Source organism: Ranitomeya imitator, chromosome 2, assembly GCF_032444005.1.
Source record: "Ranitomeya imitator isolate aRanImi1 chromosome 2, aRanImi1.pri, whole genome shotgun sequence".
Classification (NCBI taxonomy): Eukaryota; Metazoa; Chordata; class Amphibia; order Anura; family Dendrobatidae; genus Ranitomeya; species Ranitomeya imitator.
Genome location: NC_091283.1, coordinates 844,473,103 through 844,492,541, shown reverse-complemented (window position 1 = coordinate 844,492,541; position 19,439 = coordinate 844,473,103). Strand labels below are relative to the sequence as shown.

General features: G+C 47.9%; 1 protein-coding gene across 1 annotated transcript in view; it reads left to right on the top strand.

The window, feature by feature from the left end:
- Positions 1 to 5,296: 5,296 nt before the first annotated feature.
- The window catches only part of GPAM (glycerol-3-phosphate acyltransferase, mitochondrial), a 29,437-nt gene continuing 15,294 nt past the window's right edge, over positions 5,297 to 19,439 (top strand). The window contains exons 1-8 of the mRNA XM_069754287.1: positions 5,297 to 5,367; positions 7,062 to 7,205; positions 10,289 to 10,411; positions 12,675 to 12,748; positions 14,933 to 15,046; positions 16,794 to 16,934; positions 18,730 to 18,829; positions 19,032 to 19,168. Of these exons, the coding sequence (XP_069610388.1) occupies positions 7,104 to 7,205; positions 10,289 to 10,411; positions 12,675 to 12,748; positions 14,933 to 15,046; positions 16,794 to 16,934; positions 18,730 to 18,829; positions 19,032 to 19,168 (791 nt within the window). The 5' untranslated portion in view covers positions 5,297 to 5,367; positions 7,062 to 7,103. The remainder of the gene's footprint in view (positions 5,368 to 7,061; positions 7,206 to 10,288; positions 10,412 to 12,674; positions 12,749 to 14,932; positions 15,047 to 16,793; positions 16,935 to 18,729; positions 18,830 to 19,031; positions 19,169 to 19,439) is intronic.

The window sequence follows — 19,439 nt, the reverse complement described above, 5'->3', positions numbered from 1 at the left end:
ACAGGGGAGGGAGATGAAGCTGCAGTAATGTAGTAACTGTATACAGGGGAGGGAGATGAAGCTGCAGTAATGTAGTAATTGTATACAGGGGAGGGAGATGAAGCTGCAGTAATGTAGTAATTGTATACAGGGGAGGGAGATGAATCTGCAGTAATGTAGTAACTGTATACAGGGGAGGGAGATGATGCTGCAGTAATGTAGTAACTGTATACAGGGGAGGGAGATAAAGCTACAGTAATGCAGTAAATGTATACAGGGGAGGGAGATAAATCTGCAGTAATGTAGTACAAAGTAGATACAGGAGAGAGGGAAGAGGGGGATGAAGCTGCAGTAATTTGAAAGGAAACAGGATAGCGAGGGAGGAGGGGGATGAAGGTGCAATAATGTGATAGGAGACAGGAAAGAGAGGGAGGAGGGGGTGAAGCTGCAGTAATGTAATAGAAGACAGGATAGAGAGGGAGGAGGGGGTGAAGCTGCAGTAGTGTAATAGAAGACAATATAGAGGGGTAGGAGGGGATGCAGCTAGGGCAGTGGAGTCAGTAAACCGAACCTCCGACTCCTCAATTTCACTGACTCCATGACTCTGACTCCACAGCCCTGATCACTACTGAGCATGGTCATAAAGTGCAGCACAGATTCATCTCAACTAAAAGCCGAGATCCTCTGATCAGGAACAGAACAGACATTTATAGGACATCTCAGAACTTTCCCAAATTCTTATGGAAACATTTACAGCATGTCCTGCACTGATCTACTGCACCCATTGCATTAGATATTTTAGGAGTCGGAGTCGTTCCATTTTATAATGACTGAACCAAAATTGACACCGACTAAGACTCCGACTACACGGTCCCAGATGTAACTGTAGTTTTGCTTTCTCCCCCATGCATCAGGCATTTGCATTAGCCATGGTCTAAAATCTGTGGAGTCCTAACACCGAGGTCTGATATCACCCAACATGTACGATATGCGCCATAATCATGTGTCTCATAGAGTCCGGATCCTACAGAAAGAACAGAGGGAAGGAATCTGCAGATTACATATGTCAGGCTGCCCTCCGCCTAATCCTGTCTCCAGCTGCGGGGGATGGGAGGGGGTTTAATACTTTATTCCCCCTCTGATTGCTGAATCCTTGTATCCGTTGAATTGTTGGCATTTTACATGAATTTGCTTTTACTCCTCTTTACAGACAACCTTCCTGCGTCCATCACAAGATGCTGGACGTCCAGGAATCGGAGCTTTACCTGCGCTTACAATGCAAAACTTCAGAAGTTTGAATCTTGTTACTAAAGCGACAAATGAGAAACCTGGTGAGTGTCTCCATCAGTGATCGCCTCCATCATCAGCGCCTCAATAAGTGAGTGCCTCCGTCAGGGCCTCCATCATGGGCGCCTCCATCAGTGAGTGCCTCGGTCAGAGATTTCCTCCATCAGTTATTGCCTCCATCAGTGAGCGCTTCCGTCAGTGAGGGCCTCCATCAGAGATCGCCTCCATCAGTGAGCGCCTCCATCAGTGAGGGCCTCCATCAGTGATCGCCTCCATCAGAGATCGCCTCCATCATCAGTGCCTCAATCAGTGATTGCCTCCATCAGAGATCTCCTCCGTCAGTGATCACCTCCATCAGTGATCGCCTCCATCAGTGATCGCCTCCATCAGAGATCGCCTCCATCAGTGAGCGCCTCCATCAGTGAGGGCCTCCATCAGTGATCGCCTCCATCAGAGATCGCCTCCATCATCAGTGCCTCAATCAGTGATTGCCTCCATCAGAGATCTCCTCCGTCAGTGATCACCTCCATCAGTGATCGCCTCCATCAGTGATCGCCTCCATCAGAGATCTCCTCCGTCAGTGATCACCTCCATCAGTGATCGCCTCCATCAGTGATCGCCTCCATCAGAGATCTCCTCCGTCAGTGATCACCTCCATCAGTGATCGCCTCCATCAGAGATCTCCTCCGTCAGTGATCACCTCCATCAGTGAGCGCCTCCATCAGTGAGGGCCTCCATCAGTGATCGCCTCCATCAGTGATCGCCTCCATCAGTGATCGCCTCCATCAGAGATCTCCTCCATCAGTGATCGCCTCCATCAGTGAGCGCCTCCATCAGTGAGGGCCTCCATCAGTGATCGCCTCCATCAGTGATCGCCTCCATCAGTGATCGCCTCCATCAGTGATCGCCTCCATCAGTGAGCGCCTCCATCAGTGATCGCCTCCATCAGTGATCGCCTCCATCAGTGATCGCCTCCATCAGTGATCGCCTCCATCAGTGATCGCCTCCATCATCAGTGCCTCAATCAGTGATTGCCTCCATCAGAGATCTCCTCCGTCAGTGATCACCTCCATCAGTGATCGCCTCCATCAGTGATCGCCTCCATCAGTGAGCGCCTCCATCAGTGAGGGCCTCCATCAGTGATCGCCTCCATCAGTGAGCGCCTCCATCAGTGAGGGCCTCCATCAGTGAGCGCCTCCATCAGTGAGCGCCTCCATCAGTGAGCGCCTCCATCAGTGAGCGCCTCCATCAGTGAGGGCCTCCATCAGTGATCGCCTCCATCAGTGATCGCCTCCATCAGTGAGGGCCTCCATCAGAGATCTCCTCCGTCAGTGATCACCTCCATCAGTGAGCGCCTCCATCAGTGATCGCCTCCATCAGTGAGCACCTCCATCAGTGAGGGCCTCCATCAGTGATCGCCTCCATCAGTGATCGCCTCCATCAGTGATCGCCTCCATCAGTGAGGGCCTCCATCAGTGATCGCCTCCATCAGTGATCGCCTCCATCAGTGATCGCCTCCATCAGTGAGGGCCTCCATCAGTAAGCGCCTCCATCAGTGATCGCCTCCATCAGTGAGCGCCTCCATCAGTGAGGGCCTCCATCAGTGAGCGCCTCCATCAGTGAGCGCCTCCATCAGTGAGCGCCTCCATCAGTGAGCGCCTCCATCAGTGATCGCCTCCATCAGTGAGGGCCTCCATCAGTGATCGCCTCCATCAGTGATCGCCTCCATCAGTGATCGCCTCCATCAGAGATCTCCTCCGTCAGTGATCACCTCCATCAGTGAGCGCCTCCATCAGTGATCGCCTCCATCAGTGAGCGCCTCCATCAGTGAGGGCCTCCATCAGTGATCGCCTCCATCAGTGATCGCCTCCATCAGTGATCGCCTCCATCAGTGAGGGCCTCCATCAGTGATCGCCTCCATCAGTGATCGCCTCCATCAGTGATCGCCTCCATCAGTGATCGCCTCCATCAGTGATCGCCTCCATCAGTGAGGGCCTCCATCAGTGAGGGCCTCCATCAGTGATTGCCTCCATCAGTGATCGCCTCCATCAGTGAGGGCCTCCATCAGTAAGCGCCTCCATCAGTGATCGCCTCCATCAGTGAGCGCCTCCATCAGTGAGGGCCTCCATCAGTGAGCGCCTCCATCAGTGAGCGCCTCCATCAGTGAGCGCCTCCATCAGTGAGCGCCTCCATCAGTGAGCGCCTCCATCAGTGATCGCCTCCATCAGTGATCGCCTCCATCAGTGAGCGCCTCCATCAGTGATCGCCTCCATCAGTGAGCGCCTCCATCAGTGAGCGCCTCCATCAGTGATCGCCTCCATCAGTGAGCGCCTCCATCAGTGAGCGCCTCCATCAGTGATCGCCTCCATCAGTGAGCGCCTCCATCAGTGAGCGCTTCCATCAGTGATCGCCTCCATCAGTGAGGGCCTCCATCAGTGATCGCCTCCATCAGTGATCGCCTCCATCAGTGATCGCCTCCATCAGTGAGGGCCTCCATCAGTGATCGCCTCCATCAGTGATCGCCTCCATCAGTGAGCGCCTCCATCAGTGATCGCCTCCATCAGTGATCGCCTCCATCAGTGAGCGCCTCCATCAGTGAGCGCTTCCATCAGTGATCGCCTCCATCAGTGAGGGCCTCCATCAGTGATCGCCTCCATCAGTGATCGCCTCCATCAGTGATCGCCTCCATCAGTGATCGCCTCCATCAGTGAGGGCCTCCATCAGTGATCGCCTCCATCAGTGATCGCCTCCATCAGTGAGCGCCTCCATCAGTGAGCGCCTCCATCAATCAGTGAGCCCCACGTCATTTTATCTATGTGCAGGAAACCAGAGGCTGAAGTGTGCTCTCTGCAGAGCAGGAGAAAACTGCTGGAAGAGCAATTCCCTGATCTGATGGTTTCCGTCACGCCTCACATTACCGCCATTGCCTCACCTTTCCTTGCTGTATTGGGTTTAGCGGATTGCGCTGGCGGTGCCAGGGCGTCACACGGTTTATGACGGTTTGGCATTTGTGATTGTGAACCTTGTGCCACCAGTAGGGTTGAGCGACCTTGACTTTTTTAGGGTTGAGCCGGGTTTCGCGGCTATCTCAAACCCGACTATCTCAAAAGTCGAGTCGAGTGAAATCGGCCGATTATGGCGAAAAGTCGAGGATCGACCGAAACACGAAACCCAATGCAAAGCCAATGGGATTTTTTTTTTTTTTTTTCTCTCTCTCTCTCTCTCTCTCTCGAAAAGCTGGTGTTACACATTGCAAATCGCTACAGCGCACAAGCGACAACATGGCGATAGGTCTTAGGGGCGTGGACGCCTATGTCATCACTCTGCCCACGCCTTCATTGGCTGAAAAAAATGGCGCCAAGCGCGTCATACGAAACGCGACTTTGGCGCGAAAGTCGCGTACCGCATGGCCGACCCCACACAGGGATCGGGTCGGGTTTCATGAAACCCGACTTTGCCAAAAGTCGGCGACTTTTGAAAATGAACGATCCGTTTCGCTCAACCCTAGCCACCAGTCGTGGCTCATCATTGCACCTAATTGACGGCGGGGGCAGACATCGCCATAGAGTATAAGGCTGCGGTCACACTATCAGGATTTGGTCAGTATTTTACATCAGTATTTGTAGCCAAAACCAGGAGTGGAACAAATAGAGGAAAAGTATAATAGAAACATCTGCACCACTTCTGTATTTATCACCCACTCCTGGTTTTGGCTACAAATACTGAGGTAAAATACTGACCACATACTGACAGTGTGACCGCAGCCTTTCTTACTTTGTGGTGAGATGTTTAAGGCGATATTCACACACAGCAGATCTGCAGCGGATATTTCTTCTCCTAAAATCCGTTCACGTTTTATTCTGGTACAAGGATTTTTTGCAAATCTCACTCAGAAGTCACAGAAAGGTCTGCAACATACTGAAAGCATTTGTTACCTGTACAGATTCAGTCAGGGCAGCTTCCCTCACTCATCATGGCGGCGGCGGCGGCGGCAGCAGCTGAGGCTGGCACTGATGACGTCATCAATCCTGGCTGCAGGCAGCGGACGGTGCAGGAGAGCGGCGGCGGCTCGGGGCGCAGTGCAGCTGCGGGCGCGGAGAGGTGAGGAGAGGGGAGAGAGTGCGCGGAGAGGTGAGGAGAGGGGAGAGAGTGCGCGGAGAGGTGAGGAGAGGTGAAGTGAAGAGAGGGGAGTGCGCTGCGGCGGCTTCTAATGATACATTGTATCTTCTGCTCTGTACAATGTGTCACATAGAAGCAACGTGACTGCGCTGCTCCAGCCTCACACTGTACCGCCGGCTGTTCTGTGCATGTGCCTGACAACTCTGCTAATGTATTGTGTGTGCCCGTCTGACAACCCCCGCTCCATGTACAGTGTGTGCCCGTCTGACAACCCCTGCTCCATGTACAGTGTGTGCCCGTCTGACAACCCCCACTCCATGTACAGTGTGTGCCCGTCTGACAACCCCCGCTCCATGTACAGTGTGCGCCCGTCTGACAACCCCCGCTCCATGTACAGTGTGTGCCCATCTGACAACCCCCGCTCCATGTACAGTGTGCGCCCGTCTGACAACCCCCGCTCCATGTACAGTGTGCGCCCGTCTGACAACCCCCGCTCCATGTACAGTGTGTGCCCGTCTGACAACCCCCGCTCCATGTACAGTGTGCGCCCGTCTGACAACCCCCGCTCCATGTACAGTGTGCGCCCGTCTGACAACCCCCGCTCCATGTACAGTGTGTGCCCATCTGACAACCCCCGCTCCATGTACAGTGTGCGCCCGTCTGACAACCCCCGCTCCATGTACAGTGTGCGCCCGTCTGACAATCCCCGCTCCATGTACAGTGTGTGCCCGTCTGACAACCCCCGCTCCATGTACAGTGTGCGCCCGTCTGACAACCCCCGCTCCATGTACAGTGTGCGCCCGTCTGACAACCCCCGCTCCATGTACAGTGTGTGCCCGTCTGACAACCCCCACTCCATGTACACAGGATCCTGCACGGACGGCCCTTGTTCACACTTTCACCTCCGTTGCTTTCTCATTGCATCACCTTGTAGCATGTGGCTGACGTCCCCGTATGTACAATGTATCTACCTGACAGCACTGTGCCGTGAATGCATTGTTCTGCCTGACACCCCCTCCCCCTCCCTGCACGTTACACACAGCAGCCCCCCATCCCTGGATCATGTATTTATAGCCTGCGTCCCCTCCCGGTATGTGCGGAGCGGTGTGTGACCCTGGAGCGCCGCTCCCCGCACTCATCATCCATTTGTCCCATCTCCTAATTCACTTCTACAAATGATTGTGGAATTTTGTGCTATTCGGAGATTATTAACGGCGTTTGCTGTGGATGGTTGTTATATATGGTTGTGTGCGGAGTGTCGCGCTGTGGATGGTTGTTATATATGGTTGTGTGCGGAGTGTCGCGGCCGTGCGCACGGCGTCTCTGCTTAGAATCCGGATCCCGCGGATCTGTGCCATCATTTGCATGGATCTTGGTGAATGCTGGAACTATTGTTGGGCATGAAATGCAAATCCTGGGAGATTATTTATTTATTTTTTGTAAGTTCATCTTTAACTTTTACATATTTTAATATTTGTATTTTTATGTCTTTCATTTAATACATAATATTTTCTTTAACGTTTATCATTTTTCTTACATGTATCCATTGCAGCCACACGTGCTGTTTTCTCTAGTATTGCGCCTGGGTGGTTTCTACTTAATTGTCTCTCTTCACACAGCAACTGTTCCTTTTTTCTTTCTTTTCTAATATGGTCTGTATTGTTTTCTGGCCCCAGGAGGCGGCGGTGGCACAGCTGCGGTGACAGCGGGGGATAAGGATGGAGGAGGCTGGGTATTCCTTGGGAATGGCTGACATCTCCTATCTGCCCAGCTCAGTGGATTATACAAGTGGGAGGCTGAAGAACTGCAGTGAAGAATGGGTGAGTGACGTCCCGCGCAGGAATCTACGTCGCCCTCTGATACTTTAATATCCTCTGTGAGGTTGGTGAATGTAATGCTGGGTCGTTAGTCTAAGCTGTCACGTGGCCAATCTGATTGCATTAGGCTGATGACCGGTGGCTTCTAATTGGCTGCGGAATGTTGTGCTGGATCCGTGACCTGATCTCCATGTAATGGGAACACAGGGGATCTTGTAGGCGTCACTTATGTTCTCCGTTCAGTCCATTGTGGCACAAATTGGCCCGTTCTCTGTATAAATAATTATATATATATATATATATATATATATATATATATATATATATATATATATATATATATAGCAGGGTGAATATGGCGTTCATCCTGAAAACCGCCACAGTTTCTTTTGCTGCTGCTAAATGATAGAAGGGATATAATTTATAAAATCATGATTTAGTCTATTCTGATGTATTTTTGCCTCATTTCCAGGGTGTGTACATTTTACGTCTTGCAATGTGCTGCTGTATCTATGAACGTATATGTAAATCATCGCTATTAGGACCCTTTGGCGTCGGCTTCCATTCCTGTCTTGGCTTTTTGATGGTTAGAATAGTCAGTGGGAGTTTTCAAGATCTGTTTCAAAACGGAATAGTAAAATGTATGATAGTAAGACAATGTATCTAAAGAGTCTCATCATTTTTTTTTAAAATTACTTTCCAAAAGTTTGGGTTCTGTTTGCACTTGTCGCCAGATTGATCATAAGTTGTTGTTATTCGTGCACACAGTGGTGTAAAGGCTTATAGTGCTCTTGTGCTAAATAAATTAAATCCCTTGTAACATATCTAAAACATATAAGAGATGCAATAATGGGATGGTTTTGGGGTCAGGCGTACAGGCGCCCGCAGCACGTGTGGCACACAAGACTCATCGTACATTCCTATGATGCAGGCGCTATTAATGTGCTGTCACCCAAGGCTTGCAACCAGCACCAATTATTACATGAATAATCGAGCAGTATTGTTAGGTTACTTTATGTGGGGAGTCAATGTTTGTGCACTGTATGGCAGTATTTATTGCATTTTGTGGCACGGGACTTGATACTGTAATGTATTGTTTTGCAGTGTATGGTGGCGGTGGTACTGTATGGCCATATAGAAGTGCTGTTTGGCCACCTTTTGGCATTGGTATAAAATATGACAAAGTATAATCACTTGTACACTGTTTAATAGCACAAATTTGGGGAAAACAACAGAATAGGATAGGTGCAGCTCGGGCATTTACCCTGGGTGCTGGGTGTCGGGGGATGCCAGCGGTTCGTGTCTTTATCTGAAGTATCAGGGCCACTTTGTGCCCACACTTGTGAGATAGATTGAGGGTATGTGCACACGTCCGGATTTTTAGCGTTTTTTTTTGCGGAATTTCGCTATAAAAACGCTATAATTCCGCATCAAAAACGCTAAAAATATGCATCCTATTATTTAGAATGCATTCCGGATTTTTTGTTCAGATGGATGCGTTTTTTACCGCAAAAAAAAACGCATTCCGCAAATAAAATGGACATGCTCATTCTTTTTGCGGATTTCTAAGCCAAAATGACTTTCAGGAGAAAAAAAAAAAACGCAAAAATTCCGCAAAAAATCCGTGCAAAAAACGCGCAAAAACCGCGAAAAATCCGTGCGGAAAAAAACGCGATTTTCTGCCAGAATTCTCCGGATTTTGTCAGGAAAAAAACCTGACGTGTGCACATACCCTTAGGGTTTCTGGCACCTAAAGTTTATAATGTGAACTGAATTAAGTGCAGAATCGTCCCGGCCTCCCTCCGTCAGCACTTCAAACCTTCATAAACCTTGCTGTGATCTGTTCTGCTCCATTTATTGCACTAATTTATGCGAGTTATTAACCCTGTAATATTGCAGTCCGATAATGAAACCGGAGATTATAAAAAATTATATTTAATTGAGAACAATCCTTTTATGTTACACTGAGAAATGTTATTGGAGTTTTATACCATTGCAGGCTGAAATACTGCCATATAGTGTCAAATACTGCAATAAATGGCCCAAATAATAACCCTGAGCTTCACTACCATAGTACTGCCATACAGTGCTTCTATAACCGCTTATATAGTGTCCAAATAATGGCTTCATAATAGCTCTGCAATACAGTTCCAAAAATACTGTCACGTAGTGCTCATATTTAAACTGTATCCAAAAAGACTCCCACATTCAGCACAATAATACTGCCATACCAATCAGATACTGCCATACAGTGATATTATAGAAGTTTAAGTTCCTAAATAATACATTTTTGCTAGCATAGTAACTCGTATATCGCCCGCATAATACCACTATTCTTCCCCACAATAATACTGCTATACAGTGCTACTTAATAGCTCAGTGTCCAGATAAGACCTACATGTTAAACCATAATACTACTGCCATATAGTGCTAGTATAATAGTTCCTTTAGTGACTAACAATATCTTCATTCTTAGCCAATATACAGCATCTCAATAGCGTGCATAGTGCCCAGATATGGCATACTGAGCCTTGATAATATTGCCATATAGTGCTCATAAATTCTCATACAGGGCCCAGATTATAGTCATACCTTGCCTCAGTAATACCGCCATACAGTGCTAGATAATGGCTCATAGAGGACCCTCATGTTACTTGCATACTAATTCTATTCTAGAAGATCCCAAGGTTGTGTTCCTCAGTGTCATGAGATGGGCACAATGCTCCGGATGTGCTGAGAGTCCTCTGTGCTGCTGTGAGAAGTGCGGGGGGCGATTCTACAAGACCAGGACAAAACCCAGAATACGGGCAGGACGGGGTTATCTGGCGCTGGGGATAGTCGTCATCACTTCCAAGTTTTAGAGCTCCTGGCTGCGGATCAGAGGAGCAGAGACGAGAACTTCCTGACATTCTCGTTTCTAAGTTAAAGGGGTGTATGTGTTCACTGGTGGAGAACTGGGACCCCTACTAATCGCTAGTAAGGGGCCCATCCCTCCAACTCTATGGGAAGTATAGAAATGTACAAATAACCCGATACAATGTAACAGCTTAGTGTTTACTAATACTGTTTGTGTTCCTCTGTCTCAGGGCGAGCGCTTCTCCAGCCCGGCCGTCTTCACATCTTCTACCCTGAAGTGGAAGGAGACTCTGCTGAGCCGGAAGCGCCCGTTTGTGGGCAGGTGCTGCTACGTGTGCACGCCCCAGAGCCGGGTAAGAGGGCGACAACGGATTCTGCGAGGGCAGAATGGGGTTAATAGCGGCCGCACAGCAAGCGGCAGATTCCTGAGGTTTATATCTCATGTGCTTGTCCTGTAATGTAACATTGTAACCATCAGTTATTTATTTATTAAGTGTGGAAGATCGACGAGGCGCCCTCCTTCCTAAAATCTGCTTACATTGCTCCCAAAGACATAACTCTACAGTATCATTCAATGATCCGTATATTGGATTCACTTATTTACATAAAGTGCAAAAGGCTCCAGAGCTGACGTTCTCCCACAATTCCCTGCATGTTCAGTGTCTGCAGAGGGTGCGCCAGTTATCAGCATTCTGGGAAGTGTCATCCGATGTGCGAGCTCAGCAGAGCTGTTAAGAGAGTTACCAGCTGGCTGACTTTTTCCCGTAACAACCAGCAGAATAGTGAGTGCAGCTCTGGGGTATAATACAGGATGTAACTCCGGATCAGTAATGTAATGTATGTATACAGTGACTGCACCAGCAGAATAGTGAGTGCAGCTCTGGAGTATAATACAAGATGTAACTCAGGATCAGTAATGTAATGTATGTACACAGTGACTACACCAGCAGAATAGTGAGTGCAGCTCTGGGATATAATACAGGATGTAACTCAGGATCAGTAATGTATGTACACAGTGACTGCACCAGCAGAATAGTGAGTGCAGCTCTGGGGTATAATACAGGAGGTAACTCAGGATCAGTAATGTATGTACACAGTGACTGCACCAGCAGAATAGTGAGTGCAGCTCTGGGGTATAATACAGGATGTAACTCAGGATCAGTAACGTATGTACACAGTGACTGCACCAGCAGAATAGTGAGTGCAGCTCTGGAGTATAATACAGGATGTAACTCAGTATCAGTAATGTAATGTATGTACACAGTGACTGCACCAGAGAATAGTGAGTGCAGCTCTGGAGTATAATACAAGATGTAACTCAGGATCAGTAATGTAATGTATGTACACAGTGAGTGCAGCTCTGGGGTATAATACAGGAGGTAACTCAGGATCAGTAATGTATGTACACAGTGACTGCACCAGCAGAATAGTGAGTGCAGCTCTGGAGTATGATACAGGATGTAACTCAGGATCAGTAATGTAATGTATGTACACAGTGACTGCACCAGCAGAATAGTGAGTGCAGCTGTGGGGTATAATACAGGAGGTAACTCAGGATCAGTGATGTAATGTATGTACACAGTGACTGCACCAGCAGAGTAGTGAGTGCAGCTCTGGAGTATAATACAGGATGTAACTCAGGATCAGTAATGTATGTACACAGTGACTGCACCAGCAGAGTAGTGAGTGCAGCTCTGGAGTATAATACAGGATGTAACTCAGGATCAGTAATGTAATGTATGTACACAGTGACTGCACCAGGAGAATAGTGAGTGCAGCTCTGAAGTATAATACAGGATGTAACTCAGGATCAGTAATGTAATGTATGTACACAGTGAGTGCAGCTCTGGGGTATAATACAGGATGTAACTCAGGATCAGTAATGTAATGTATGTACACAGTGACTGCACCAGCAGAATAGTGAGTGCAGCTCTGGGGTATAATACAGGGTGTAACTCAGGATCAGTAATGTAATGTATGTACACAGTGACTGCACCAGCAGAATAGTGAGTGCAGCTCTGGGGTATAATACAGGATGTAACTCAGGATCAGTAATGTAATGTATGTACACAGTGACTGCACCAGCAGAATAGTGAGTGCAGCTCTGGAGTATAATACAGGATGTAACTCAGGATCAGTAATGTAATGTATGTACACAGTGACTGCACCAGCAGAATAGCGAGTGCAGATCTGGAGTATAATACAGGATGTAACTCAGGATCAGTAATGTAATGTATGTACACAGTGACTGCACCAGCAGAATAGCGAGTGCAGCTCTGGAGTATAATACAGGATGTAACTCAGGATCAGTAATGTAATGTATGTACACAGTGACTGCACCAGCAGAATAGTGAGTGCAGCTCTGGGGTATAATACAGGATGTAACTCAGGATCAGTAATGCAATGTATGTACACCATGACTGCACCAGCAGAATAATGAGTGCAGCTCTGGGGTATAATACAGGAGGTAACTCAGGATCAGTACAGGATCAGTAATGTATGTGCACCGTGGTTTAGTAGATATTCTTTAGGTCATGCTTTATAATTTACTAATCCAGATTTACTCTAATTTTGTGAAAAAGTCAATGTTTTGTAATATTTGTTCTTTTATTACAGGATAAGTTTTATAATCCCAGCATCCCATCATTGGGGCTACGTAATGTTATCTACATTAATGAGACCCACACGCGGTAAGTTAACATTTTTTTGTTAGATTATTTAATTCTATGTAGTAGATAGTATCTGTAAACAGACGAGCACCAGGATCAGGTGTTGTGTGCTGTATAGAGACACATTAAATCTACTTGTTTCTATAAAGAAGTTAATTTTCTTGTGTTTTTCTTTATTGTATTTTTGTTCTGATTTTCTTTAGCTTTGTCCCAGGATTTCTGTGCATTCTTTCTCCTATGAGTTCTGCTTGCTGTTGTCCTGTTTCATTGTTGCATCTCAGCTCTTCACCCCCTCGGAGAAAATGTACAGACGGTGACGTTCTCTGCAAATATTTGCACTTTATTATGCACGCCAGTCTTTGCGGAGTTAATAATTACCCGAAGCTATCTCTCTTCATCTGAACTTGACATTTTAACATCCCGGATTTCACCCGGAAGATGCGACATTATAGGAAGATGTTCTATAGATTTGTATAATGAAATGATAGATGACAGTGGACCTCCTGCCCTGGAAGCCCCTGAATCCTGTCTTTCATTCCTTAGGAAAGCTTTATCAATGTGCAATAAATAACTTTTTAACTTGTTGAGGAACTGATAATGTTCTGCTGGCTGTCGTTCAATGACTGTTCCATATGCATCAGATGGTTTTGTTACATTGTGTCAGTGTAGATAAAAGTAAAGATTATGGATTTCTCTTTCTTTTGCATAGACGGATACAATGTAATAAACTCATCTGCTCTGTGAAGGGCAGGAAATGTGCAACCTCCAAAGCAACCCATGAGCAGGACCATTAAAGACAGGTTTTCAGAGTTTGTATTAGCAATAAAAAGGGTTCAGTTTGCAGCAAGCGGAGATCTGGAAATGTACATTAAACGCTCAGTGATCTAGAATGTTTCTGCTTTGTCTGGATGACCTTTCTTATGATAGAGTGTCCAGTGCTGAGGTCTTGGGTCGCCTCTGAGCACGGTATGGAGGTGTTATCTGGGGACTGTATGGCGGTATTATACGGGTGCTTCTGAGTATTATTTGAGTGCTGCAGTTTGGGCGCTGTATAGTGGTATTTCACGGGCTGTGTATGGCAGGATGTCGTTGGCTTTATGTGAGTTCCAGATCAGTTTCTTTCTGTCCAGGACTTTGTTCTTGCATAAAGCAGCCCTGTCTCTTCTGGGTAAGATGTGAGACACCGGGACGTCTCGCTGCCGGGTGCCGTGGGTTTACTGACCTGTTACATGTATAGGATCTGATAACACCGCCATAACCCTGCGGTTACAGTCCACTGCGGTGGGGAGAGAAGTCCTACTCCTTCTGTGTGTTGATTGTAGTTTTAGTAGGTTTATGTTCTTATTTCTATCTCTCTTTTCTGTGCAGTGAACCATAGGATGCACACATGTGGTCTAGGGTATATATTGGAGGGGGGTCTATATGTCATTCATCCTCCGCTCTTCATTCCCCCCAGCCGTGGTCCTACAACCATCTATTACAAATTACAAAGAGTTTGATGACAGTCGGGGTGAGCCGGCGCATTGTCGCCTTCTGTTGAAATATGTAAATTGGTGCAACAGTTTGATACATTTTGTATCAGTATTATTGTTGCTAAAATACTCAAATTTCCAGAAGATAATACAATGTAATATTGATGAAAATCACCCCGTCCTTCCGCAAATCCCGGTATTGGCCATGAATCTCTGCGGGCTGGGCGTTCAGATCCTCGTGCTGTCTGTGCAGTCTGTGATCAGGCAGAGCGCTTCATGAGGAGTCTGCCCAATCATTACTGTAGTGATCGGGCTCTTCCTGTCCACCCTGACTCCAGATTATAAATGCAGTGACTTTATAGCCATATTATCTGTACATGATATCTCTGCTAATGACGCTGTTCAGACTGGCACTGATACGATCACATTCCTGGTGCTGGACACCATGCCCGCTCTCTGTGAACAGCGACTTTGGTACATTTCCAATTATCGGCATGTGAATATTTATCTTTCATGCTGAATTTCCAGAATTGGTGCCAGATTAATAGAATTTCTCTGTCCGTTCTTTCGTGTGTTTTTGCAGATTGTGAAATCCGATTGTTTTCGTTCTGCGCCTTTTGGGGCCGGTGCATTGTCTGACCAGTCTGTGTGCGCTCGCCGAGGGGTGTCTGCGTGTCCTCATGGTTTGGTGGTCAATGTCCGCACCCCGGCTCTGACCTCTCGTGTCTTGCAGGCACCGGGGATGGCTGGCTCGTCGCCTCTGTTACGTGCTCTTTGTCCAAGAGCGAGATGTCAATAAGAGCATGTTCTGCAGCAACATGGCGGAGACGGTGCTGAACCAGAGCAGGTGAGGACGCGGCTGCGGTAATGGTTAACGAGTGCATGCAGGGCAGATACATAATGTTCCCGTGTGTAGCAATGAACCTGCCGGGGTCTCCGGGGCTCCAGCAGCCATGAAATAAAACATCTGCAACCCTGGATGGACAGGTTTATACAGACCCATAAAATAAGTGGTTACAAAACATCAGTGAGAAATGGAACACGATCTCTAAGGAGATCTTCAAGATTCTAGAAGACGGCACAAATCTGGGGTATAAAGGAGAAGTTCTGACAACTTTCTATCTGATTGAGGCCCCTATTCTTCATCATCATCATCGCCGCCGCTTCTCCATTTTTCAGGAGTAATTTGCTCCTTATTAATGGCTTTAGTATTTGTTTCACTGTTTACATTTTATTTTTTTTTAATTTTTATTGTTGTTTTCAACAACTTTTCTTAATCGGATACTTGTCAGACTGATGAAATCTATCTTTTTACCAAGTGTTTCTTCCTTGGGCGCATCTCGCTCCGCTCTCTTTTTGGAGTAAGAATTCTGAAGAAGTTTTTCAATTTGTCGCATTTTTTTAGACAGACATGAAGTTTTTCAAATGGTCGTCGACTTTGGGCAATGGAAAGGCAGAACTAGTGTCATTTAGTTGTTGCACCAAATTCGTGATCCGCGTTCACCATGATGAAGAATTTCGCACAAAAGAATGGCAGAGAATACCGCAGAACTAAAAAAAAAAAAAAAAAAAAGTGACTTCAATAAGTCTCAATGATGAATCGTGGTCTTTGTGTTTTTTTTAATAGATCTTTGCTTTCTGGGAATAGAAATCTCCTTGTTTTACCTCCAGGAGCTGAGAATCTGCTCTGATACTCATTACTGCTGAGGGTTTGTTCTCATGTATTGTAGATGGAGACAAGCAGCAGAATCGTCTATCCCGTGCTGAAGGATTGTGACACTGTATCAGCGCAGGTGCCTGGGTCAGGCTGGAGTCTGAATGTTTCACTCACAGACTGGATACAATTGTAGCAAACTGTTACTGTGAGATTAAGGTCCGGGCAGGTTATCCCGGGGGTAAGGAAGGACTTCGAGTTCAGAGAGCTTAAAAAGAGTGAAAAACATGCCTGAACTTAATCCTTCTCACAGCTGAGGATTTGTAACAATTGGGTCCAGGCTGGATTAATCTTAGCGGCCTGGACTCCAGACTGTGCACATTGAGGGGAACCTGGCGTCATGTATTCACCTGATGAGGCCTCCCTTGGGCCAGTATACCCCAGTAAATATATATATAGCCGTGCAATGTTTTTTGGGCACAACTATATATATATATATATATATATGACTATGACGGAGCCTGTCCCTAAGGTAAAGCTCAGGAAATGATCCATTCGATGCCTTGAATCATAGGTTGGAATTTCGCCTGTACGGTGTCTTACCTGCGCTGATACATTGTAACCAACTATATGGTATGAATGATTGTGTTTAGATGCTGTGTAATAACTGACACACTGTAACAAGCCCCTCAGCTGTGCATATAAATAGGAATGTTTTTATTCACTGAAAGCAAGCAGAGAGTGTGGAATATTAACTAAAACTAACAGTCCATGGGAAACTTTCACACAGTGATTAGATGACACAAATCTGAGCTCGGAGAAATGGGCTGTAAATACCGCAGCGGGGCTGGAGCGGTGCTCGTCCTGTCCCTGCCGTCTCGCGTCTATTTCAGGTCTCGGCAGACGCCATTATTTTCTTTCTCATTGATTCTTATCATAGGGTATTAGAAGCAATAGAAGACGTCGCCACAGAGAAAAGTCCCACGGGGACCGCGGACCCCAAGACCATTAATAAAGTGAAGAGGAGCGCCAAGAAAAGTCTGCAGGAGATGGTCGCTTGTATCTCGCCCGCCATGATCAGGTAGGTGCGGCGGAGGCTCTGATCCATCGTCTTCTACTCCAGTCGCATCCGAAGCTGCAGCTGTCGCTCTTGGATTTCTGCTCCATTACCGCAGATATCACTGCTGACGTGTGGCATCGCAGGAGATGCAGTGATTGTTTTCTGCAGCACTTTGCTCTGCAGCACTACATCTCCCATGATGAATGCAGCAGAGCCGGCAGCGCAGGGAGGACGGATCTATTCTGCGTTCATGGATTCCCAGTGCCAGTTGCAGTAATGAGGTTTAATTGTGTTTTCGGGATATTGATTTTGTCTTCTGCTTCTTATATCTGGCCTCTTACGTGTAGTTCTCCAGACGCTGTGGGAATCCGCTGAGAGTTGTGTTCCCAGCAGAAAGGAGTCGCGTGATCCTGTAATCCCTGCTGGAATTTATATGATCCGATGTAGCAAGATTCTTATCTGTCGGGAATTGTCGCAGGGAGAGTGTTCGGGGTTAATCAATCATTTCCTGGTTCCATCCCAGTCTCCGTTCCCTGCAGTTATGGGATCTGATGATCAGGTTGTGGGATCAGGTCCTCGGTCTGTCTGAGGTTCCAATGTATCAATTTTGTAGCGGATCCCAAAGAAGGAAGAAGATGACGTCCATCAGGGGAAAACCCGTCCAGCACAAAACATTCCTCCCTCTTTCCCGTGGCGAGATATCTGTGAAATTCCCCCAGAATTTGCATGAGATCTGCTGGATCCCCTTCGGGATCCACTAGTTTGTTTTGTTTTAATTTTTTTTCCTCTTGTGGGTTTTGCAGATTTTCCTCCTTTCATCTAGCAAAGTGTTTCTCATGTTTCCACTAGTAGCTCAGCTTTCCTGTAGTGGGTTTGAATGGTTTCTCTAGTTTAATACGGCAGGATCTGCTGGTTTCTGTGCTGCCCTCTTATGGGATTTGCCAGATTCCGTGCTGGCCTCTTATGGGATCTGCCGGATTCCGTGCTGGCCTCTGGCAGGATCTGCCGGATTCCGTGCTGGCCTCTGGCGGGATCTGCCGGATTCCGTGCTGGCCTCTGGCGGGATCTGCCGGATTCCGTGCTGGCCTACGGCGGGATCTGCCGGATTCCGTACTGGCCTCTGGCGGGATCTGCCGGATTCCGTGCTGGCCTACGGCGGGATCTGCCGGATTCCGTACTGGCCCCTGGCGGGATCTGCCGGATTCCGTGCTGGCCTCTGGCGGGATCTGACGGATTCTGTGGTGGCCTCTGGCGGGATCTGCCGGATTCCGTGCTGGCCTCTGGCGGGATCTGCCGGTTTCCGTGCTGGCCTCTGGCGGGATCTGCCGGTTTCCGTGCTGGCCTCTGGCGGGATCTGCCGGTTTCCGTGCTGGCCTCTGGCGGGATCTGCCGGTTTCCGTGCTGCCCTCTGGCGGGATCTGCCGGTTTCCGTGCTGCCCTCTGACGGGATCTGCCGGTTTCCATGCTGCCCTCTGATGGGATCTGCCGGTTTCCGTGCTGCCCTGTGGCGGGACCTGCTGGTTTCCGTGCTGCCCTGTGGCGGGACCTGCTGGTTTCCGTGCTGCACTTTGTAATCTGCAGGTCTGTGTGCTGCCTTCTGGGAAGATCTTTTTGTTTCTGTGATCCTCTGGTAGGATCTGGTGGTCTTTTCATACTGATGCATGCTTAGTTGTGCGATTTGCTGTGAACCAATCAGTCGTCTCTATCTCCTTCCCCGCCTCCCTCTTACTCTGTAGGTGAGATCTGCAGCCTCATCTCCCTCCTCTCCCCTCTTCTGGATTTTGCACATATTTTTCTGTTTTGTTCCTTTCTGCAGGTTGACGGGTTGGGTTTTGCTGAAACTCTTTAATGGCTTCTTCTGGAACATTCAGATCCACAAGGGTCAGATGGAGATGGTGAAGAAGGCGGCCGCCGAGGTGCGTGGAGACGCCGACCTCCCCAGCTTTAGTCGGTGCTGTGACCGCGGTTTATAACTGTTGTCCGGTTTTTTATATATGAAGGAACATTGCGTCCCACAGTTGCAGCGGAGGCGACATTTTGACACCTAATGTCTCTGGTGCGCTGCGACATGTTGGCGCCGCTGATCGTGGGACTGACCCGGGTCTTTGGCTTTTCTAGATGAAGGCTCCGCTCATCTTCCTGCCCGTACACAAGTCGCACATCGACTACCTGCTGCTCACATTCGTCTTGTTCTGCCACAACATTAAAGCCCCACACATCGCCGCCGGGAACAACCTGAACATCCCGATCTTCAGGTGAGAACCTGCGCCGCTGCTCCAGTCCGCGGTGCTCATATTCTAGCCATGAATCAGGAGGCTCAGACTGAACTCTGTGGTAAGCCGACACATTGCACCAGTGCGGCATCTGTGACTGCTGTGGGAGTAGATCTCCGTTCAGGACGACACGAAGAATTGAGGTCAATGTCCTGATCTAAAAATACAGCGTGAACTCGATCCCCTGCAGTCTGCCCTTGATGTTATCCGGGTACTACTACCCCCAGCAGATGCTTCTCTGACTATTCTCGTC